This window comes from Pseudophryne corroboree, chromosome 3 (assembly GCF_028390025.1).
Source record: "Pseudophryne corroboree isolate aPseCor3 chromosome 3, aPseCor3.hap2, whole genome shotgun sequence".
In the NCBI taxonomy this organism is placed as follows: Eukaryota; Metazoa; Chordata; class Amphibia; order Anura; family Myobatrachidae; genus Pseudophryne; species Pseudophryne corroboree.
This window is the reverse complement of record NC_086446.1, coordinates 606,964,747-606,990,498: the sequence shown is the minus strand read 5'-3', so window position 1 is coordinate 606,990,498 and position 25,752 is coordinate 606,964,747. Positions and strand designations below refer to the sequence as shown.

Below are 25,752 nucleotides of genomic sequence, written 5' to 3'. Positions count from 1 at the left end.
AAATAGTTCCTTCAGGAGCTCAGTGTCCTGTCAGCGGGGAACGGGACCATTAACCCTTCAAGAGGTTGGGCTGTCCCAGAAAGCAGGCAGGCTAGTGCCAATCAGCCCTGCCTGAAAACAACAAACATGGAAAATAAATGCAGAAAACTCTTCAGGAGCTTCCTTCAGCGTCATCGGCTTCTCCGGGCACATTTTCTAAACTAAGTCTGGTAGGAGGGGCATAGAGGGAGGAGCCAGCCCACACTATCATATTCTTAAAGTGCCTATAGAGCTCCTAGAGGACCCATCTATACCCTATGGTATTAAATGAACCCCAGTATCCTCTAGGACTTAAGAAAAATTGAGACTACACTCAAATCATTGTACACAGCTGCGGGGGTCGGCCAAAGATCCACTACTGCAAAGCCATTGCAAAATGGTCAGATAACCTAATTGAGGGATTAGATTCCTTGTCTGGGGGGGATGTTGTTTTACTCCTGCATCATATACAGGACTACAATTCTTCAGTCAGATCTGGTCAAGTTCGTGCCAGGATCACTGGGTCATAGATCTTATTTCCCAGGGCTACAGACTGGAGTTCCAAGAGCTCCCACCTCACAGATTCTTCAAATCAGGCTTGCCAGTTTCACAAGAGGCAAGTATAACTTTACAGTATGCCATCCAAAAACTGGTACAGACTCGGGTCATTGTTCCAGTTCCATCTCATCTGCTCAACAAGGGGTACTATTCCAACTTGTTCGTAGTACCGAAAACCAGACAGTTCAGTAAGACCGATTCTGAACCTCAGGTCTTTGAACCCGTACTTATGAGTGTTCAAATTCAAGATGGAGTCTCTGAGAGCGGTAATCTCAAGTCTGGAGGAGGGGGAATTTCTAGTGTCTCTGGATATCAAGGATGCGTACCTTCACATTCCGATCTGGCCATCTCATCAGGCTTATCTACGGTTTGCACTGCAGGAATGTCACTACCAGTTCCAGGCCCTGCCCTCTGGTCTCTCCACTGCACCGAGGGTGTTCACCAAGGTGATGGCAGAAATGATGTTTCTACTCCACGAACAGGGAGTGAACATAATTCCGTACCCGGACGATCTGCTGATAAAAGCACAGTCCAGGGAAAGGTTGCAGTACAGCATTGGTCTCTCAACCAAACTCCTCCAGGATCACGGGTGGCTTCTGAACCTTACACTCACCTAGAGCCAATAAGGATGCTCCCATTTCTGGGAATGATACTAGACACGGAGTCGCAGAAAGTATTCCTTCCGTTGCAGAAGGCACTGGTGATCCAGTCGATGGTTCGGGACGTCCTGAAGCCAACCCAGGTGTCGATGCATCTGTGCATTCGCATTCTAGGGAAAATGGTGGCCTCTTAAGAGGATCTTCAATACGGTAGGTTTCACGCAAGACCCTTCCAGCTCGATCTGTCAAATGGTCCGGATCGCATCTTTATATGCACCAGAAGATCCGTCTGTGGCCAAAAGCCAGGATCTCTCTTCTGTGGTGGCTACAGACTTCTCACCTCGTCGAAGGTCGTAGATTCGGAATTCAGAACTGGATTCTGTTAACCACAGACGCAAGCCTCAGCGGTTGGGGAGCAGTCACTCAGGGTGTGCAGTTTCAAGGAAGATGGTCAAGTCAGGAAGTCGTTCTTCCAATCAACATTCTGGAACTCAGGGCCATATACAACGCCCTTCTGCAGGCCTCACATCTTCTTCAAGATCGGGCCATTCAGGTCCAGTCGGACAATGTGACGGCAGTGACGTACATAAACCGACAGGGCGTAACGAAGAGCAAAGCATCAATGTCAGAGGTGTTAAGAATTCTCTGGGCAGAAAGAAACGCTGTGGTGTTGTCAGCAGTCTTCATTCCGGGAGTAGACAACTGGAAAGCAGACTTCCTCAGCAGACATGACCTGCACCCGGGGGAGTGGGGCCTTCACTCGGAAGTGGTCAGGTGCTTGACAAGTCGATGGGGATAACCACAGATCGACATGATGGCCACGAACAGGGAGTGAACATAATTCCGTACCCGGACGATCTGCTGATAAAAGCACAGTCCAGGGAAAGGTTGCAGTACAGCATTGGTCTCTCAACCAAACTCCTCCAGGATCACGGGTGGCTTCTGAACCTTACACTCACCTAGAGCCAATAAGGATGCTCCCATTTCTGGGAATGATACTAGACACGGAGTCGCAGAAAGTATTCCTTCCGTTGCAGAAGGCACTGGTGATCCAGTCGATGGTTCGGGACGTCCTGAAGCCAACCCAGGTGTCGATGCATCTGTGCATTCGCATTCTAGGGAAAATGGTGGCCTCTTAAGAGGATCTTCAATACGGTAGGTTTCACGCAAGACCCTTCCAGCTCGATCTGTCAAATGGTCCGGATCGCATCTTTATATGCACCAGAAGATCCGTCTGTGGCCAAAAGCCAGGATCTCTCTTCTGTGGTGGCTACAGACTTCTCACCTCGTCGAAGGTCGTAGATTCGGAATTCAGAACTGGATTCTGTTAACCACAGACGCAAGCCTCAGCGGTTGGGGAGCAGTCACTCAGGGTGTGCAGTTTCAAGGAAGATGGTCAAGTCAGGAAGTCGTTCTTCCAATCAACATTCTGGAACTCAGGGCCATATACAACGCCCTTCTGCAGGCCTCACATCTTCTTCAAGATCGGGCCATTCAGGTCCAGTCGGACAATGTGACGGCAGTGACGTACATAAACCGACAGGGCGTAACGAAGAGCAAAGCATCAATGTCAGAGGTGTTAAGAATTCTCTGGGCAGAAAGAAACGCTGTGGTGTTGTCAGCAGTCTTCATTCCGGGAGTAGACAACTGGAAAGCAGACTTCCTCAGCAGACATGACCTGCACCCGGGGGAGTGGGGCCTTCACTCGGAAGTGGTCAGGTGCTTGACAAGTCGATGGGGATAACCACAGATCGACATGATGGCCTCTCGTCTCAACAAGAAGCTCAGGCGGTATTGTTCCAGGTCGAGAGACCCACAGGCGGTGGCGGTAGACGCCCTGACGACTCCATCGGTCTATCAGATGGTGTACGTGTTTCCTCCACTTCCCCTAATCCCAAGAATTCTAAAGAGAATAAAAAGGGAAAAGGTTCAAACAATACTTATTGCTCTGGACTGGCCAAGAAGGGCCTGGTACGCGGACCTTCTGGAGATGCTCCTCGCAACAGGGCCCGTTCATCTATCAGGACTTACCGCGGCTACGTTTGATGGCATGGAAGTTGAACGGCTGATTCTAGCCAGGAGAAGGATCCCTAACAAGGTTATCCCGACTATGACCCAAGCCAGGAAGGGGGTAACGTCTAAGCATTACCATCGTATTTGGAAGAAATACGTCTCTTGGTGTGAGAGCAGAAATTATTCTGTGGTGGAATTTCATCTGGGACTTTTTCTGCAGGCAGGCGTGGATGTGGGCCTGCGTCTGGGCTCCTTAAAAGTCCAGATTTCGGCCTTGTCCATTTTCTTTCAGAAACAATTGGCTTCTCTCCCTGAGGTCCAGATGTTCTGGAAAGGTGTTCTGCACATCCAACCTTCCTTTGTGCCTTTTACCTTGGGATCTCAACATGGTGCTGCAGTTCCTCCAATCGGACTGGTTTGAACAGTTACAGGAGGTGGCCGTAAAATATCTTCATGGAAGACCGTCACACTGTTGGCCTTGGCTTCAGCAAGACGTGTGTCGGAGTTGGGGGCTTTGTCTCATAAAAGTCCCTATTTAATTTTCCATGAGGACAGAGCTGAACTCAGAACTCCTCAGCAATTTCTTCCTAAGTGGTGTCTGCATTACACATCAACCAACCTATTGTGGTTCCGGTTGTCACCGACACTTCTGCTGCTTCAAAGTCTTTGGATGTTGTGAGGGCTTTGAAGGTGTATGTGAAAAGAACAGCTCGTCACAGAAAAACGGACTCACTGTTTGTTCTTTATGATCCCAATAAGATTGGGTGTCCTGCTTCCAAGCAGACAATTGCACGCTGGATCAGACTTACTATCCAGCATGCTTATTCCACGGCAGGTTTGCCATGTCCAAAATCTGTACAGGCCCACTCTACTAGGTCGGTGGGTTCTTCCTGGGCGGCTGGCCGGGGTGTCTTGGCTTTACAGCTCTGCCGAGCGGCTACTTGGTCAGGTTCGAACAGGTTTGCTAAGTTCTACAAGTTCGATACTTTGGCCTCTGAGGACCTTCAGTTTGGTCAATCAGTTCTGCAGGAACCTCAGCACTCTCCCACCCGGTTTGGGAGCTTTGGTACATCCCCATAGTACTAAATGGACCCCAGTACCCTCTAGGACATAAGAGAAAATAGGATTTTAATTGCTTACCGGTAAATCCTTTTCTCTTAGTCCGTAGGGGATACTGGGCACCCGCCCGGTGCTTCGTTCTTCCTGCAATGTTACTTGGTTAAGTAATGTTGGTTCAGCCTTTGCTGTTCCTGTTTCAAATTTGGTTAGCTTGGCTTTCCTCTTGTGTGTGCTGGATCGGAATCTCACCACTATCCTTATCTATCCTCTCATAGTATGTCCAGCTCCTCGGGCACAGTTTCCTAGACTGAGTCTGGTAGGAGGGGCATAGAGGGAGGAGCCAGCCCACACGATCAAATTCTTAAAGTGCCCATGGCTCCTAGTGGACCAGTCTATACCCCATGGTAATAAATGGACCCCAGTATCCTCTATGGACTACGAGAAAAGGATTTACCGGTAGGTAATTAAAGTCCTATTATTTTATGGATTCTAGTCCATGAATGGTAACATATCTTTAAAAAAAACAAAAAACATTCCAACGCACAGTAAACTGTGCATCTCTTGCTTAAAGTAATTCTTTTAATATGTGCGCAATTTGTTCATAAGAACCTCATTTTGCGTTGCAATATTATCATTATTTACTAAATGCTTGCTGAAGATCAATGTTGGAGCCATCCAGGGTTAAAAATCTAAATAATTTACACATGCAAGCAAGTGTATCAAAGTATATTAAAAGCTAAGGGGTATATTCAATAAAAGTCGGGTCCATTTTGACATGCAGTTGTCGGAATGGACCCTACAACCCCTATTCAAAAGAGCGGCCAAATCAGACTGTCGGATTTGGCCGCTCCCGTGTCCTGCTGCTGCTGCTGTCAGCGCTGCGGGTGCGCTGACAGCAGCGGCAGAGGGAGCTGTCAGCGGCGTCGGGGGTGAGTGGCCTCCGGCGCCGGAGCTGAGGGAGAAGCGGGATGCGGCGCCGGAGGTGAGGTGAAGTCTGCGGCGCCGGGGGGGAGAGGAGCGGAGGAGACGGAGCGGGCGGCGGAGGAGAGAAGGAGACGGGGGAGCAGCGGCTGCAGCAGTTGAGGCAGAAGTCCACCCGGCTCCAGAAAGCGGGATGTCGCTTGCTGGAGCCGGGTGGACGCTGCCGCTGGGTCCCTGCTCTACCCGCTGCTCCCCCGTCTCCTTCTCTCAGATCAAATATCTCAATCCGACTTTTTTAAAGTCAGATTGAGATTGTTGGAAACGGGGCTAAAACCTGTCGGGTTTGGCCCCGTTTCTGACAATGCACACTGATCGGCGGCAGCGTGCATTCCGACAAGTCGGGTTTCCCGACTTGTCGGAAAAAATAGGGCCGTAATGAATAGGTCGGAACCCCTTCCGACCTAAAACTGTCGGAAGCTGCCGTCTTTCCGACAAGACGGCAGCTTCCGACAGTTATTGAATATACCCGAGTGTCTAAGTCTAAGCAATAATTTATAAAGCATAGCAAATTTATTTTTGAGTACTTTTACAATGAGGTAAAATAAAATAAAAGTCAAATTTAATCTTAGGTTTCTCTTATTTATTCGTTTGTTGGTACCTTCTCATGCATTTAACTTTGTACAGCAAAACTGTGTCCTACATAAATTCTTTCATAATATGCATTTTGAATAATTGATACATGTCCACAATACTTCACATTTAAAACTGGTCAAGCACATTATTACTGAACAATGTGTGTTCTAGGAATTATATATAAATGTACACAGTTTTACATGTGACGATGTTGGGTAAGAACAAAGGGCTGAAAAGACTATTGCTTATTGAAGAAGGTCTAGAACATTACACCATGTTGGTATGAAAAGTGTTTGGTGTGATCAAGGTTTAAAATTGTACTAAGGGTCTGAATTATGTTTGTAAGTAAAGCAAAAAAGCAAACGACTGAGCAAAACCATGTTGCACTGCAGGTGGGGCAGATGTAACACGTGCAGAGAGTTAGATTTGGGTGGGGTGTGTCCAAACTGAAATGTAAATTGCAGTTTAAAAATAGATCTGTTTAACATGTGTGGACTACATGCAAAAGCAGCCAGTATTTAGCCTACACAGAAAAAATATAAATGTATTTGCTCCCCTTGCATGACAACATGGTTTGTTCCAGACACAAAGTTAAACGCTTTTTTTGCTTTACTTACAAACATGAATTAAGCCCGTAAAATAATGTGATAAAAGGCTCAGTAGTGAAGGACTAACCATTTAACAATTCTCAAGGTTATTTTGATTGTCACTTTTTATTTTGCTGACAGAAAAGGCGTTGTGTGTGTCACATGCAATTCAATTTCTTTCTATAGTATAATCAAGAGGAAACTTAGGGACCTCAGTCCTTTTTTGGCTACCACAGGGGTTCTAAATTTCTTCACCCAGCCTCCACAGTCCGGGAATGCTGGGAACTGCCCCAGCACTTGCCAGCACAAAGCTGGCAGCCTTGGGATGAGGTAAATGTATTCCGGGGATTCAGTAATATTTACTGGCGGCTGGGATGCCGGCCGTCAATATACCGACAGCCGCATCCCGGGCGAGCACAAAGAGTCCCCTTGCGGGTTCGGTGGCTCGATGCCCTCGCCACAGGTTCTATTCCCACTCTATGGGTGTCGTGGAAAAACACGAGTGGGAATAGTCCTGTTGCGCAGTATTCCAGCTGTCGGCATTGCCAGCTGTCGGGATTCTGTTGTCGGTAACCTGACCGCCAGGATCCCGACAGCCAGCAAATTAAACGTATACCGTATACTAAGGATTCTCTTGCTATAATGTGAGTGGTCCAGCCTGTCTAATCTTCCACTTAAGCATGGGGCGCCAAGCTTGATGCACTCCTGTTAGGGACCACCCAGGCTGTATAGTGTTCTAAATGCATCAGCAAAGCATAGGGAAGCCTTTCCAGGTGAGTACCAGCCATTACTGCAGCGAGTGTCCGTAGCAAATAGATAAAGCTGACAGAAGTGCACTGCACACAAGGAAAAATATAGCACAAGCAAATGGGGCTCTTTGCATCAGTCACATGCTTTATATGGAGACGCACCAGGAACAAAACGGAATTGTTTTGGTTACTACAGTTTGAAAGAGGAATAATTGAATGTGGTGAAGCTAAAAATTAATCACATTATTATACTTGAAAAGATCTGTATTTAGACAGTACTGATATTATATTTTACGTTTATTACATTTTAGAAGTAGTGAGATAAACCTATATTGAGCAAAAATAAAGACAGTTCTTTTTACCGCTGATCTATCATTTTACTTCCAGTCATAGGGTGGTATCCAATTAGCTGCGGTATTTTCCCGCAGCTAATCGATTCGCAGAGAACAACTAATTAGCCTTGATACCCGGCACTTATCGGGGATTATGCTTCTCATGCCTCAGGCACCCGAAGCATAATCTCCAATAGCCAGCCCTCAGAGCCGCGATAACACATGGGTCCGGATACTTATCATGTGTTATAGCCCAAAACAGATAATTTTTCAGCCCCCAAAAAAGTGCTATAATTGGATAGCCTAATAATGATGATCGGGCTAAAATCACGATAACAGCACGTTTTTTTTTTACTGAAAAAGTAGCACATCTAATGAGATAACCCCCACAGTAAGCAAGCCCTTGCAAAAAAAAAAATCAATAATAATAACTGCAAGTTTCCAGTGACCCTTTATGACAACATATTTTATGTAGGATATCATTACCGCTGAGCCCGTGGACTGCTATAACCATCATGTTATATGTACTGAACGTGACAAAAGTGCTTATTATTTCAAATTCTCCTCTTCAATAAATATCAAAGGTATATAACCTAGAGAATAACTAGGGTTGGCTTTCAACTTGCAGAAACGGTTATTGTGCATTTGGTGGATACTGAAAAATAGGGACATTTCCCAAGGAAAAAGAAAACACCACACAGGTCAGGCAGGCACAATAGGTACATGTCTTGCACGGACGGTGTTAATCTGCCTTCTATAAAAAGCATACAGTAACTTCTGACATTCCAAACCTATGACACAAATGTTGCTCTAGAGCATGAAATTGCCCTATCAGATCTTGTGTCTGCTATTTCACTGTTATCACGCCTAGCTGCATGACACAGTACGCAATCACATCACGTACCTCCGGAAACAGATCAACACGCACAACATAAAATGACTCACTATTCAGGAAGGGGAAATAAGAGCAACTTGCATGTTGATATAGCCTTAGGCGACACAGGAAATTACAGTGCAATATACAGGAATTCAGTTTTCTAGAACCAGAAATAATAAGTGTATTCTACAGACAAGTGATAAGAACTCGCAGACAGTTAGAATCCCAAGTAGGACTTTTTCAAGATTGGAGAGGGCAATGCAGCGGTGTACTGGCCAAGGCCAAGAGCATCAGTAACAGACAACATTTTGACCTGTTGTACTATAATCCCCAGCAAACACTGCAAGTTGCTGAGCCTGAGTGGTAAAGAATGCAGCTAAAGGATGGGCAGACAATAATTGTACAGGCTTAATATACAGTATAAATGCTCAGTGGTCTTATTTAGTAGTGGATTAGTGATCTAGAGAAATCAGGTACGGGATGTCTTAGCCAGAAGCTGGTAATGCAAAATGTAAATAATTGGTGCTTTGCAGTAATCATGTCATACACACAGACATACCACCCAGAGTTCCCTATAGACACAAAGTAATGCTGGAAATGCCAGGATCAGAAAGGGGAAAGACGGTCATTGTTCAGATGCAATTTAGCATATTTTATCAATGGCTCCAAATTACAGGGAAAAAACTCATCTGGAGACTGTAAATCCCAAGGATTCCTGCTAATAGACTGCCATATCTATATGCCTATTATATATTTATATAATATATTTATAGTAACATTGATGTGACACAAATGATTGGCAGCCACCAGCACTGGATTGGCCCATCATATTGACCATACATAAATAGATTTGGTTGTGGAACACTAATCCGTGGCACCCCTACAAATGCCTGGTATCCGTTTGGATGGTCGACCACTAATGATCGACATTGACATGGTCGACGCACGACATAGATTTTTTTTATTTTTCATACTTTACCATTCATGTGGACTACGATTGGTAATAATAACCTGTGCTCGGCACAGCGGTAGCGGAGCGAGGCACCTTGCCCGCAGCATGGCGAGCAAAGCGAGCCATGCAAGGGATGCGGTACACCAATTGGGGTTCCTGGTCATGCTACGGAAAAAAGGACACCAAAAAACAGTTAAAAAATTCACATGTCGACCTGTCACGTGTCGACCATGTATCCATGTCGACCATGTCAATGTCCATCAATAGTGGTCGACCTAATGACTGTTGACCATTCATAACGGAACCCAAATGCCTTGCACACTCCGTTTTGGAACCACTGGTTTAAGCAACAAAATGTCAATATGGTCACTAGGTGGCGCTGCGTCTGTATACAGTGCCTAAATAATCCTCTAACGGAATTTACAACATGGTAGTTCACACTAAGATTACAAAATAAATATGTTGGGGTGAAAAATTATTCTCTGTGCAAAGCTAACTAGTAGAAAGGACAATGTAACAAATGTAATAGGGTCATTTTAAGATAAATGGGTGAAGGAGCTTCCAATATGGGGATGGTATCGGGATTCTGGCACTTGGAACGCCTGCAGTCAAAAATAAGATTTTAAACCTACCGGTAAATCTATTTCTCCTAGTCCGTAGAGGATGCTGGGGACTCCGTAAGGACCATGGGGTATAGACGGGCTCCGCAGGAGATAGGGCACCTAAAAAGAACTTTGACTATGGGTGTGCACTGGCTCCTCCCTCTATGCCCTTCCTCCAGACCTCAGTTAGAGAACTGTGCCCAGAGGAGATGGACAATACAAGGCAGGATTTAGCAATCCAAGGGCAAGATTCATACCAGCCCACACCAATCATACCATGTAACCTGGAACATACATAACCATTTAACAGTATGAACAAAAACAACAGTAACGGTCCAAGACCGATGTCAACTGTAACATAACCCTTATGTAAGCAACAACTATATACAAGTCTTGCAGAGTTTCCGCACTGGGACGGGCGCCCAGCATCCTCTACAGACTAGGAGAAATAGATTTACAGGTAGGTTTAAAATCTTATTTTCTCTTACGTCCTAGAGGATGCTGGGGACTCCGTAAGGACCATGGGGTTTATACCAAAGCATCCAATCGGGCGGGAGAGTGCGGACGACTCTGCAGCACCGACTGAGCAAACGCTAGGTCCTCATCAGCCAGGGTATCAAACTTGTAGAATTTAGCAAAAGTGTTTGACCCCGACCACGACGCCGCTCGGCAAAGTTGTAAAGCCGAGACGCCTCGGGCAGCCGCCCAAGAAGAGCCCACCTTCCTAGTGGAATGGGCCTTAACCGAATTTGGTACCGGCAATCCAGCCGTACAGTGAGCCTGCTGAATCGTATTACAGATCCAGCGAGCAATAGTCTGCTTTGAAGCAGGAGCGCCAATCTTATTGGCCGCATACAGGACAAACAGAGCCTCTGTTTTCCTAATTCTAGCCGTCCTGGCTACATAAATTTTTAAGGCCCTGACTACGTCCAGGGATCTGGAATCCTCCAGGTCACCGGTAGCCACAGGCACCACTATAGGTTGATTCATATGGAACGACGAAACCACTTTAGGCAAAAATTGCGGACGTGTCCTCAATTCAGCTCGATGCACATGAAAAATCAAGTAGGGGCTCTTGTGTGATAGAGCCGCCAATTCTGACACTCGCCTTGCTGATGTAAAGGCCAACAACATGACCACCTTCCAGGTAAGAAATTTCAACTCAACCTTGTTAAGCGGTTCAAACCAGTGTGATTCTAGGAACTGCAACACCACGTTCAGGTCCCATGGTGCCACTGGAGGCACAAAAGGGGGCTGGATGTGCAGCACTCCCTTTACAAACGTCCGGACTTCTGGAAGAGAAGCCAATTCCTTCTGAAAGAAAATCGAGAGGGCCGAAATCTGTACCTTAACCAAGCCTAATTTCAGGCCCATATCCACTCCCGTCTGTAGGAAGTGGAGAAGACGACCCAAATAAAAATCTTCCATAGGTGCATTCTTGGTCTCACACCAAGACACATACTTTCGCCAGATACGGTGATAATGTTTTATCGTCACCTCCTTCCTAGCCTTTATTAAAGTAGGGATGACCTCTTCCGGAATCCCCTTTTTTGCTAGGATTCGGCGTTCAACCGCCATGCCGTCAAACGTAACCGCGGTAAGTCTTGAAATACACAGGGCCCCTGCTGCAACAGGTCTTCCCTCAGAGGAAGAGGCCAGGGGTCTCCTGTGAGCATCTCTTGTAGTTCCGAGTACCAAGCCCTTCGAGGCCAGTCTGGGACAACGAGTATCGTCTGTACTCTTCTTCGTCTTATGATCCTCAACACTTTCGTGATGAGAGGAAGAGGAGGGAACACGTAGACCGATTCGAACACCCACGGTGTTACCAGTGCGTCTACTGCTACTGCCTGAGGGTCCCGAGACCTGGCGCAATACCTCCGAAGTTTTTTGTTGAGGCGTGACGCCATCATGTCTATTTGAGGAGTTCCCCAAAGACGTGTTACGCCTGCAAAGACTTCTTGATGAAGTCCCCACTCTCCTGGATGGAGATCGTGTCTGCTGAGGAAGTCTGCTTCCCAGTTGTCCACTCCCGGAATGAAGACAGCCGACAGAGCGCTTACATGATTTTCCGCCCAGCGAAGGATCCTTGTGGCTTCCGCCATCGCGACTCTGCTTCTTGTCCCGCCTTGGCGGTTCACATGAGCCACTGCTGTGACATTGTCTGATTGAATCAGAACCGGAAGGTTTCGAAGAAAACTCTCCGCTTGTCGAAGGCCGTTGTAAATGGGCCTGAGTTCCAACACATTGATTTGTAGACAGGACTCCTGGTCTGACCAAAGACCCTGAAAAGTCTTTCCCTGTGTGACCGCTCCCCATCCTCGGAGGCTCGCGTCCGTGGTAACCAGGATCCAGTCCTGAATCCCGAACCGGCGACCCTCCAGCAGGTGAGCACTTTGCAACCACCACAGGAGGGACACTCTGGTTCCTGGGGACAGAGTTATTTTCCGATGTAAATGCAGATGGGACCCGGACCACTTGTCCAGAAGGTCCCATTGAAAAGTCCTTGCATGGAACCTTCCGAAGGGAATGGCCTCGTAGGCCGCCACCATTTTCCCCAGAACTCGAGTGCATTGGTGAACTGACACCCTTTTCGGTTTTAGCAGGTCTCTGACCATGTTCTGGATGTCTTGGGCTTTCTCTATTGGGAGGAAGACCTTCATTTGTTCCGTATCCAGTATCATACCTAGGAACGGTAGTCGAGTTGTCTGAATCAACTGTGACTTCGGTAGATTTAGAATCCAACCGTGTTGCTGGAAAAATCGGCGCGGGGGCACCTCCTCGAATTCCAATTTGTAACCCTGGGAAACTATTTCCAACACCCAGGGATTCAGGTCCGAACTGACACAGGCCTGACTGAAAAGTCGAAGACGTGCCCCCACCGGTGCGGACTCCCTCATGGGAGTGCCAGCGTCATGCTGTGGGTTTTGGAGCAGCCGGGGAGGACTTTTGTTCCTGGGCAACTGACGAAGCAGGTGCTCTCTTGCCTCTGCCCTTACCTCTGGCGAGGAAAGAGGATCCCCGACCTCTTTTGGACTTGTGCGACCGAAAGGACTGCATCTGATAGGGTGTTACTTTCTTTTGCTGTTGGGGAATATATGGTAAAAAATTTGATTTACCTGCTGTAGCTGTGGAAACCAGGTCCGTCAGCCCATCCCCAAACAATACATCACCCTTATAGGGTAGTACTTCCATATTTTTTTTGGAATCCGCATCACCCGTCCATTGGCGAGTCCATAAGGATCTTCTCGCTGAGATAGACATGGCATTGGCCCTAGACGCTAGCAATCCAATGTCCCTTTGAGCATCCCTCATAAATAAGACTGCGTCTTTTATATGGGCTAGAGTTAGGAATATAGTATCCTTATCCATGGTATCAAATTGATCTGTCAGCTCATCTGTCCAAGCTGCAATTGCGCTACACACCCATGCCGACGCAATCGTCGGTCTTAACACTGCACCCGTATGAGAATAAATACCCTTTAAGGTAGTTTCTTGCCTGCGATCTGCAGGGTCCTTAAGGGCCGCTGTGTCAGGAGACGGTAGCGCCACTTTCTTGGACAAGCGCGTCAGGGCCTTGACCACAGTGGGGGGTGATTCCCAAATCTCCCTGTCCTGCTTATGGAAAGGGTATGCCATAAAAATTCTTTTGGGGATCTGCGGTCTCTTATCCGGAGTCTCCCAAGCTTTTTCAAAGAACTCATTTAATTCATGAGATGTGGGAAAATTAATAATCTGTTTCTTTTCCTTAAACATGTGTACCCTTGTGTCGGGGACCGAGGGTTCATCCACAATATGCAACACATCCCTTATTGCCACAATCATACACTGAATGGTTTTAGTCACCCTAGGGTGCAATTTTACTTCGTCATAGTCAACACTGGAATCAGAATCCGTGTCGGTAGTAGTGTCTTGTGTTAAGGGACGCTTTTGAGACCCCGACGGGCCCTGTGAGTTGGTCCAATCTGAGGATTGACCGCCTGATGTCCCCCCTAAACCAGCCTTATCAAGCCTTTTATGTAAAGATGCCACACTTGCATGCAACGTATGCCACATATCCATCCAATCTGGAGTCGGCAAAACCGACGGGGACACCACTCATTTGCTCCACCTCCTCCTTGGAGAAGCCTTCCGCCTCAGACATGTCGACACACACGTACCGACACCCCACACACACAGGGAGTTACCTATAGGGGACAAAACCCCAACCAGGCCCTTAGGAGAGACAGAGAGAGAGATATGCCAGCACACACCCAGCGCTTAAAAACACTGGAATATATGACCAGATAGCGCTGTTATATGTATATAATTATAATCTCCACTCACTGCGTCGCCAAAGTGCCACCCTCCTCTTTTTTCCAGCCTGTGAAGCTCAGCAGGGGAGAGAACAGGGAGCCAGCGTTTCCTCATGCAGTCTCTGTGGAGAAAATGGCGCTGGTTAGTGCTGAGGATCAAGCCCCGCCCACCCGACGGCGGGCTTCGGTCCCATCAACTTTCTATAAAAAAATGGCGGGGGTTACCGGATTTACTGTGCCACAACCTAATCCATACTTATCAATGCCAAATATGAGGAATATTGCTGCCCAGGGCGCCCCCCCCCTGCGCCCTGCACCCTTCAGTGCCTTCTTGTGTGTGTGACTGGGAGCAATGGCGCGCAGCTTACCGCTGCGCGCTTACCTCATGAAGATCTGATGTCTTCTGCCGCCTGTCTTCTTTGCCTTCTCATACTCACCCGGCTTCTATCTTCGGCATCTGTGAGGAGGACGGCGGCACGGCTCCGGGACGAACCCCAGGTGAGACCTGTGTTCCGACTCCCTCTGGAGCTAATGGTGTCCAGTAGCCTTAGAAGCAGTGCCCAACTTAACAAGCCAGCTCTGCTTTTCTCTCCTCGGTCCCACGATGCAGGGAGCCTGTTGCCAACAGGACTCCCTGAAAATAAAAAACCTAACAAAATTATTTTTCCACAGAAAACTCTGGAGAGCTCTCTGCAGTGCACCCAATCTCCTCTGGGCACAAGATCTAACTGAGGTCTGGAGGAGGGGCATAGAGGGAGGAGCCAGTGCACACCCATAGTCAAAGTTCTTTTTAGGTGCCCTATCTCCTGCGGAGCCCGTCTATACCGCATGGTCCTTACGGAGTCCCCAGCATCCTCTAGGACGTAAGAGAAATATTGACAGCAGCATTCTGAAGCTCAGGATACCGTCACGAAGTTGGTAACACTAGCCCTAATCCCCAAACCCCCCTAACCCTCCTTACCCGAAGCCTGAACCAAACACCCCATCGCAGCTTAACCCTAACCTTCCCCCCGTGGTGCCTAACCCTAAGCCCTCCCCTTCCCGCAGCCTAAACCTGACCCTCCCTCCCTTGCAGCCTAACCCTAACCATCCCTGGTGGTGCCCTAATCCTAATGCCCCCCCCCCCCTTCCCGCAGCCTAAACAGACTAACTCTACCTCCCCTCCTCTATCCCTAAACCCCCCTACCTCCGCAGCCTAACTCTCCCGAGACTAACCCTAACATCCTCTCTGTCGGCCTGTAGGGATCTCAGCGGTCGGGATCCCTGCACCGCCATTCTGAGCAGTGAAGGGGTTCCGGCATCGGTGTTTCGACTGCCGGGATCCTGAACACCGGATCGCCTATATGATAGTAGATTATGCGACTATAAAAAGTTTTTATTGTGTTTCCATTGAACATCATACAGATTAGGTCAGTTTCCTACAGGAGTGTGAATGAATCATCGCATTGTGTTGCTGGAGGCTTGCAGCTGTGTATGATAGGATGGAAAACAATTATAAGATAACAGCTTTATAATATAGCAATAGAAACCCTAAAGGACGACAGTTTGTGTGAGCAATTGAAACCCTATTTAGAGCGGCAGATAATACAATTCTGGCTGCAAGAAGACTAGGGCTGGCCATTAGTGTTACCAGTGTACATCCCAATCGATGCTTATTGAGTACATAAATGGTCATATCTGGCCCTTTGTCTGGATCTCCAGGCAAATATGTGACATAATTTGGAAACACACATTGGGGGGACGGGGAACGACTTAATTCAATGGGATATGCTGAACATATCAGCAGACATTAAACGTTTTCCCATGCACCTCTACAGGGTGTAACAGATTACCTGCTATGATGGCAAATTCAATGTACTGTTGGACTATTGGACATTGTGCTTGTGCACCTGCCACTACCTCCCCCTGTCACCCTCTGCGCCTCCCTGCATTTTCCTGTCACCCTCTGTCTTCCTTTGCCTTCTTTTGTCACCCTCTGCCTTACACTGTCACCTCTGCCTCTCCAGTCACCCACTGCTGTGTGGCATATTGTGAACCTGGGTTGGGGTGGAGGAGGGGGGCCCGAATTAGCAAATTATATTTTTGCACTTGGACCCACCACTCACAAGTTCCACCACTAATACAAGATTTGGCTAAAAAAAAACATTTTGTCGGAATTTTTGTGTTGACCATTGCAATGTTGACCTTTTGATCCTGTTGAACTAATGCATGTCGATAATTTGGTGTCTACCTATTGACTGTCACCATAACACTGTCGACCTCTTATACCACACCCAGTCATTCTTATTTATAAACATTTATTTGAAGTCCTGTAAATCATTATGTAAACCTTTTGGTGGCAGGGTATTCCTAGGAGCAGTCGGGACGTGTTAGAGGTTTTATATTAGATAATATAATGCATGGATTTTTTTCACGGTGGATTTATTGTTGTTATGTAGAATTTAGAATTCTACAATTCACATGAGTGTTTGTAATGTGCATGTCTTACATTGTATCTATGAATAATATAATGTACTAATATACTGTGACTAAACTGTATGAATCTACCCATGGGATACACTTTAAACAGCTGTTGCTCCACTGTGGAATGGAGAAAGAATAAGGGGCCCAAATGTATTAAGCCTTAAGAAGTGGGTACTAGTAGCGGTTGCAGAGCCGGTGCTGCAGCACAGTCCAAAAATAAAAGTGCGGGGAGGGCAGACAAAATAAAAACCAACCGCACCTCCAAACGCTGCCCAACATTGCCAGGAGTTGGATGGAACAACAAGCAAACCGGGGATCGGCCGTGTGCACCACAGCAGCTAATTACCTCGCCCCCCAGGCTCTGGTGCCAACCAGCTCCCATTGGCTAGCTGACTATAGGTGTAATTCAGACCTGATCGCTAGGGAGCGTGTTTTGCATCCCTGCGATCAGGTAGTCGCCGCCTACAGGGGGAGGATATTGGTTGTGTGCAGGTGTGCGATCGCATTTATAGCAGAACTGCACAAACATCAGTTTGTGCAGTTTCTGCTCAGCACAGGACTTACTCTGTTGCTGCGATGATTGGGGCCGGAGCTGACGTCAGACACCCTCCCTCCAAACGCCTGGCCCTCCTACATTTTCCCAGACACTCCTTGAAAACGGTCAGTTGCCGCCCACAAACACCCTCTTCCTGTCACTCTCCTTGCAACCGTCTGTGCGTTCGGAATTTTCGCACCATCCCGTCGCTAACTTGCGATCCCCATTGCTGCGGTCCATCGCGCTTTCGCATTGCGGTACATACGCATGCGCAGTTCAGATCTGATCGCAGGCTGTGAGAAAACGCAGCCAAGCAATCAGGTTTGAATCGGCCCCTATGTGCCCTCCCCCCACTCTCCTGTGTCCGACACCTGTGATGATGCCGGTTTTAGTGTGTGTAGAAGTAGTACAGTGCTAGGAGAGTATTATTAGTGTAGCTGGAAGTAGTACGTACTTTTTGTTCCAGCTGTGCAGCCCTACATGTAACAAGATATTTGTTGTTTGTAGTTTAGATGATTAGTAAAGTGTGGCAGATTGCTTAGCCTCATTAACTGTACATACTGCACACTGAAAACGATTTATTTTCATTTGAACAGTGATTGCTCAGTAAGCTCTATTAATATAAAACATTACTAGATGCGTATACAACAATATTTATCTCAATAACTGCGGTAGCTGAGAGCATAGTCTACACTGCCAAGTCGCAGCTGTGCTTTGTATAAGCATTGTGTCATTATGTAGGAAAATACACAATTTATGAGAAACCATGCAAAGGCAGCTGTGTATGTGTACATACTAGTGCGATTCGTGCTAAGAGAATAATATATCATTCCTACTGAAAATAAATATCCTGAAAGTATTTATTTACATTGAAATAGAAGAGAGAAGATGCTATGCTGGATAGTTTGCAGGTTTCTGAGATTTTCTTGCAGTGCAGTAAGCCACACATAAAAAATGTGCATTACAAATAAACACACTATGGCCCAGATGTATCAAGCCTTGGAGAGTGATAAAGTACCAACCAATCAGCTCCTAACTGCCATTTATTAAACACAGCCTGTAACATGGCAGGTAGGAGCTGCTTGGTTGGTACTTTATCACCGTGCAATGTATCACTCTCCAAGGCTTGATAAATCTGGTCCTATGACCATACCTCCCAACTGTCCCAATTTTGGCAGGACAGTCCCATTTTTTATGGTCTGTCCCGCTGTGGGGGGGGGGGGGGGGGGGGGGAGCAGTTGGGAGATCCCCCCCCCGTCACTCGCTGTTCTGAGTAGAGCAGCGGTGAATAGATGCTGTGTGCATGCGCACAGTGTCTATTCACGGCAGAGAGGGACAGAGGACATGACCAGCAGATCTCTGAGCGCTATTCATGCCCCCATAATGACATATATGGAGGCACGGCTTTCAATCGCGGCTCTTGACGTGAGGTCACGCCCCTTTCCGATAGGCCATGTGCCCCCCTAATTTCAAATGCGCGCGATAATGTCCCTCCCTGGCCCAGAGCAAAGTTGGGAGGTATGCTATGACTAACTGAGGAGTGGGCTCACCTTATGCAATGATTACAGTACAAGAAAACAGGAAACCCGTTTCAGCAGATAGGTACTAGTAATGTCTTTCCAAATAGTGTGAAACTACAACTCCCAGCATGACCTGACAGCACGCTGGGAACTTTAGCTTCACAACTGTTGATCTTACAGTTCTTCTGAGAATATGCTTAAGCTTTAAACAAACAAGACATCATGAGGAGTAATACAATTATTTACCTGAGGATTAGATGCCAAATTCATTTTATATGGGTTGGTTTTGCCTTCTTCAGATACAAGAGGTGACCAGATTTTAGACTCGGTTCTGGAAGAAATCAAAAGAGAATGTTTAGTTTCTTAATGGTCTGCATTGGTTTAATAAAACATGCTTTCAGGCAGCGCTACAGATCATGGAGAATAGTCGGGATGGGGTTTTCCAAAGAAAACATTTGCAGAAATAAGGTATACTTAAAAATGTACAGATAATCAAGCGGTAAGAAACAGATAATGACCCCAAACTGAATATAGAATCAAATTCAACTTGTATCTAACTAGGGTTGGTTGAACAGTGCAGAGTTCTAGAAACAAGTAAATTATTATGTGAAATATATGACAAAGTAAATGTAATCGTTTTGGGACTGATTTGCTGTTGGACAAGTCTATTTGCATGTCATTCCCACAAATTTGTACTGTGCAAGTACACTAAAGCACCGTACACACTGATCAGCAACACAGGCCTATAGGAACGATAACAATCTTTTTGATAAGATCTATTGTTCATATCGTTCAGTGTGTATGAATTAGCGATGCGCACACCCACGGGTCGTTCTCATTCATCCATGATCTACCGAACATAAGGCTCAACTTTAACTATATTGTTGAGCTGCATGTTCGGGAAGTGTGGGGGATGACGTCACTAAACTATATTTCTCATACGTCCTAGAGGATGCTGGGGATGCTTCAAGAACCATGGGGTATAGACGGGATCCGCAGGAGACATGGGCACACTTTAAGACTTTGAATGGGTGTGAACTGGCTCCTCCCTCTATGCCCCTCCTCCAGACTCCAGTGCCCAGTGAGACTGGTCACACACAGGGGAGCTCTACTGAGTTTCTCTGAAAAGACTTTATGTTAGGTTTATTATTTTCAGGTAGACCTGCTGGCAACAGGCTCCCTGCATCGTGGGACTGAGGGGGAGAGAAGCAGACATACTTCTGTGAGTTTCAAGGCTCTGCTTCTTAGGCTACTGGAGATTAGCTCCAGAGGGTCTGATCGCTAGGTACGCCTAGATGCTCGTTCCCGAAGCCGTGCCGTCACCCCCCTTGCAGAGCCAGAAGTCAGAAGCCGGGTGAGTAGAAGAAAATCAGAAGACTTCAGTGACGGCAGAAGATTTCAGTGACGGCTTTGAGGTACCGCGCAGCAGCCGCGCTGCGCGCCATGCTCCCACATGCAAAGCAGCACTGCAGGGCGCAGGGGGGGCGCCCTGGGCAGCAAGAGTATACAGTGCCTGGGCACTAAATACAGACCCCCGCCAGTATAAACATATAAAGATAAGCGGGACTGAAGCACGCCATTAAGGGGGCGTGGCTTAGCCCTCATAGCTCTAACCAGCGCCATTTTCTCCTCACAGAGACGCTGGTCCTTCCAAAACACTGCTGTACAGATCAGAGTGGAAAACGAGGGGGGGGGGGGGGGGGGCACAGTTGTTTGGTGCAATATAAGTTAAACATAAAAGCACACTATATCATGAGCGCTGTGGAAATGAGCTGGTAAACTCCTTCTGTGTTTCCATGACAGAATGTACTGGGGTCTATCCCTTATAGCCAGTGTAATGTCGGTGGGTGTTTGGTACAAGTGTGTCAGCATATCTGAGGCTGAGTGCTATGCCACAAAGGGAATGACTATGTCGGCGCTGTCGACTCCTAATAGTACTTGGTACATGTAAATTAATGTCAACATATCAGCAGAGATATATTTTTCCCAAGAGAAAACTATATGGGACACACAGACGTGGGGGGGTGACCCTGTCGGCACCAACAATATCTGAATGGGTGGATATTGACATGATAATGTGATGCTTATCAGAAAGAGCTATACCTATATGTATACAGTATGTATGTATGTATGGTTAAGTTACAGAGGTCTGTGGCACGATCACAGACGCGATAATATTTATGGAGGGAGTCCTATTCATAGAATTGATTTCTCTCAGGCCCCTCGGGATCGCAAAACTGTTATTTTGCCCAGTTACTACTCCCTGAGATCGACTCGAATAATGTTTCTTATGTCGACCATAATGTTTCCTGATCAGATCCACAAAATCGGCATTCAGTACCTGTTCATTCACATTGGAACGTATTAATGTCACTAGGGACCCTGCTGTTCTTGACAAAAGGTTATATGTATACGTATTAGATATATATATATATATATATATATATATATATATATATATATATATATATATATATATATGTGTGTATAGGTGCATTAGAAGGTATATTTATGTGTGTATTTATATATATATATATATATATATATATATATACACACATATACACACACACACATACCTATACATACATACATACATACATACATATATATACATACACATATATATATATATAATGGGGGGATAAGGGTACTGGCGACTATTGTTGGTTGAAAGAACATATACTAAAACTTAGAATCCAAAAATATAAAATTAAACAGACAGTTTTTAATAATAACGCATAAAAAAATGGGATTAAACATAAATGTTTGCCAAATATTGATAAAAACATAAAGGTCAGATAAGGAGTTATAACTTAACTTAAAATAGGCAAGGGGGTCACTGCAGGGAAACCAACGCGTTTCGTCACACCAGACTTCTCCCCTTGAAGAAGTCTGGTGTGACGAAACGCGTTGGATTCCCTGCAGTGACCCCCTTGCCTATTTTAAGTTATAACTCCTTATCTGACCTTTATGTTTTTATCAATATTTGGCAAACATTTATGTTTAATCCCATTTTTTATGCGTTATTATTATTAAAAACTGTCTGTTTCATTTTATATTTTTTGGCTCATAAATTATAAGTTTTAGTATATGCTCTTTCAACCAACAATAGTCGCCGGTACCCTTATCCCCCCATTATATACTCTCTTCAGCAGTACTCTACCAGTATTGCAATCTTAAGGGGTGGCAGACACCTCTAATGAGGTTTTGTGTTTTTAGCATTTTTAGTAAACTTTTCATTACTGAGATCATATCCCACAAGTGGCGCTGTATCACTTTGCTACATATATATATATATATATATATATATATATATATATATATATATATTTATAATGAATGCTGAGGTAAAAGTTATTCCTTCTCATGGATGGAATAAAGTGAGAGTCACCCCTGTTTTGCACAGGGCTCTGTCACAAAGGATCGTATGCAGGAAGATATGTAGTACTGATTATGTGGCCGCATGTACGTTGATTATACTAGCATTACATGCGCATGGGGGAGTAGTTGTATGCAGGGTACTCCTGAAGTTGAGTCATGTCTATATCATTGCAGCATACTGCCGTGCGACTACAAGGGATATAGGACTCTTGGGTTCGCGGGCCACTTCCATGGCGGTCTCGACTAGGAGGACGTTGTGGATTCACCAATGGAATGCGGAGGCTGACTCCAAGAAGTACTGGAGTATCTTCCCTATGAAGGTGAAACCTGGTTTGGGGATGGCTTTGTTAAGTTGATCTTGGCAGATACCACTGGTAAGTCTACCTTCTTGACCTATGTTCCTTCACAACTGTTGGTGACGCATTTTTGTAGGATGCAGTCATTTCGACCGAAGGGTTACGGTTTTCCCTTTCTTTGCAGGTAGAGGAAGGTGAAAAGGTAAGAGGTCAGCAGCCTTTTCAAGTTCGCAGAAGCAGAAATCATCCTCTGTTTCTACCACATCCACTGCATGTCGCTAGGTCTATCTTGCGGGAGCCCACACCGGTGGGACCACATCTAATACTCTTCAGTCAGTTCTGGAATGGACATGGACCAGTGAGTTTAAGAAGAGAGTCCCAACCGAAGCCGGAAAGGGATCCAACGCAATGTTCTAACTATCGCCCGATCTCATTGCTGAACGTAGATCTTAAGATTTACGCTAAAATCTTAGCCAACCGCTTGGCTCCCCTACTCACACAATTGATACATCCGGACCAAGTAGGCTTCATATCTGGCCGTCAGGCCTCCGATAATACCAGGAGAGCCATAGATTTGATTTACTCTATCCATAAACAGAAGCTACCCTCGTTGTTGCTAGCACTGGATGCCGAGAAGGCTTTTGACAGGATCTCCTGGCCCTTCGCTTTCTTGGTACTCCGGAGGATGGGCTTTTCTGGCAAATTCTTAGAAGGTGTTTCGGCGCTTTACAGATCCCCTACTGCCACGGAATCTGTTAATCGCCTCACCTCTTCCGCGTTCAGTATCAATAACAGCACCAGACAGGGATGCCCGCTCTCCCCGTTGCTATTTGCCCTAGTTATGGAACCGTTGGCAGCAAGGATCCAAGCTAATGTAGATATAGCTGGAGTGCGGGTGGGCCCTTCTGAGCATAAAATAGCGTTGTACGCTGACGATGTCCTAATATCACTGGGATCCCCTTCCCAGTCGTTACGGACGCTCTTTACTGAGATAGACCTCTACTCTAAGCGGTCAGCCTATGTGGAAGGAGGGGGACACAGCTGCAACGGCGCCTCCACCAATTACATTGCGCTGCTGTGGCTCCCGAGTCCCCCTCCCTCCTCCTCTTTCTCCCCAGCCTGGGATCATCATCTGCCTGACTGCCTGACCTAGCGGGCAGAGAGTAAGTATTGTCTGTTCTTTCTGTCTATCTATTCTGTCTGCCATAATGTGTAAAAAGGGGATGCTGTCTGCCGTAATGTGTAAAAAGGGGGACGCTGTCTGCCGTAATGTGTAAAAAGGGGACTGTCTACTGTAATGTGTGTTAAAAAGGGGGCGCTGTCTGCCGTAATGTGTAAAAAGGGAACACTGTCAGCCATAATGTGTAAAAAAGGGACGCTGGCTGCCATAATGTGTAAAAAGGGGGACTATCTGCTGTAATGTGCAAAAAGGGGGACGCTGTCTGCCGTAATGTGTAAAAAGGGGGACTGTCTGGCGTAATGTGTAAAAAGGGGGACTGTCTGGCGTAATGTGTAAAAAGGGGACGCTGTCTGCTGTAATGTGTGTTAAAAAGGGGACTCTGCCGTAATGTGCAATAAAAAGGGGACACTGTCTGCCGTAATGTGTGTTAAAAAGGGGACCCTGTCTGCCATAATGTGTAAAAAGGCCTCTACCTGGTGTAATTTGAATAATGGAGACTACTGTGCACCGTAATATGAATTGGTATTATTTTGTGTCCACACCCCTTCCCCATGAAGCCACGCCCCTATATTTTTTGTGCACGCCTACGGCGCGCACTGCCCCTGTTTTACATGAAGGGGGGGGCGCTGATGCCGTTTCTTGCACACAGCGCTAAAATGTCTAGTTACGGCACTGGGCATAAGGTCACAGGTCTCGGAACTCTGAGAAAAGGTCTATTGGGTTGGGGTTGGAGCTGGGCTGAGACTGCATGCTGTATTTATTTTATATAATGTAATGTCTAAATGTGAATTCCAAATAAGAATTAAAGAGAGCGCTGTTAGTATTGTTCATTAATGCCTGAACTGGCCCAGGTCAAGTCACGGAGAATTGCATGCAGGGGAAGATAAGGATCACACTGTAGCTGTCCAAGACGCAGTGGCTGTGTGATCTGCATATATATCTGAGTTAGGCCTTGTAGTTGCAGCCAGATCATGCCAGAATCTGCAGTTCACAAAAGATAAAAAATATTTTTTTCTATTATTAACCCAAGGGGATCCACATGTTTTTTTTTTCTTGTGGGTCCAATACCTCTGGGAAAACCAGCCCCAGCTGGTCTGGGGCTGATTAGAGGCATGCTGGTGACCCCCTCTATGACTTCAGCAGCCCATGCTGGCAAAACACTGTGCTGGTTACCTTAAAATCAGGAGGTTTTCCCCCTTGTTTTGGGGTAACCAGTGCTGGTTAGAAAGCAGGGGAGACCCATACACATTTTTGGGAGGCAAACTATAGGTCACAGATGGCACTTGTGGTTCTCCAAGTGCTAGCTTGCCTTAACAGCTGGCCCATGCTAGGACCTGTAGTTCACCAACCATAAAAAAAAAAAATACAGCTTCATTGGGAAAAAAAAATCGTAAACACAAATACAGTACTCATGTTTATTTTTGTTTTTTTAATAAAAATATTTATATGGAAGATGCAGAAGTAGACAGACACTATGGGGGGTATTCAATTCCTGACGGAAACTGCTGTCTTGTCGGAAAGATGGCAGTTTCCGACTGTTTTAGGTTGGAAGGGGTTCCAAACCTATTCAATGCTGGCTCAGATTTTCCGACAAGTCGGGAATTCCCGACTTCCCGGCTTAAGCCGGCGATCCACGTGTTTTTGCCGGAACCGTGGCCAAATCCAACAGGTTTTGGCCCCAGTTCCGACAATGTCAATCCGACTTTAACAAAAGTCGGATTGGTATTGTCATGAACGGCCAAATCCTGTCGGATTTGGATATTCATTGAATACTCAGATGACGGAAAGGATCCAACATCAATTGACTACACCTCTAATGGGGGGAATGTGCTAGGGTGTGAGACTCATGAAGTGAGAGATTCCAGGAGAACATTCACAAAATTTCTCACTTCCTGATTCTCACACCCAAATACATTATACAGTCCCCCTATACATCTACATTTGTGACATCACAAACTGGAGAGAAGTTAGCTAGTCTGATAAAAAAAAAGTTGGTTAGGTGCATGGAGCGCCATTTTAGTTGCACAAGTTGGTCAGCTGGATGGCTGTAGGAAAGTTGGTCTGATGTACAGCCAGCTTAAGGACAGCATCTGCCACGTGATAATTTGAATCATAGGAGGGGCCCACATGCATTAAAGAAAGACAAAGCAAATAATTTATTGGAGAACCAGTTATACCGCTG

General features: G+C 46.2%; 1 protein-coding gene across 2 annotated transcripts in view; it reads right to left on the bottom strand.

Annotated features, from left to right (window-relative positions):
- Positions 1-25,752, bottom strand: part of PDLIM1 (PDZ and LIM domain 1) — a 166,710-nt gene that overhangs the window by 41,432 nt on the left and 99,526 nt on the right. For both annotated transcript variants that reach the window (XM_063961559.1, XM_063961558.1), the window contains exon 3: positions 18,957-19,041. In XM_063961559.1, coding sequence (XP_063817629.1) covers positions 18,957-19,041 — 85 coding nt within the window. The remainder of the gene's footprint in view (positions 1-18,956; positions 19,042-25,752) is intronic.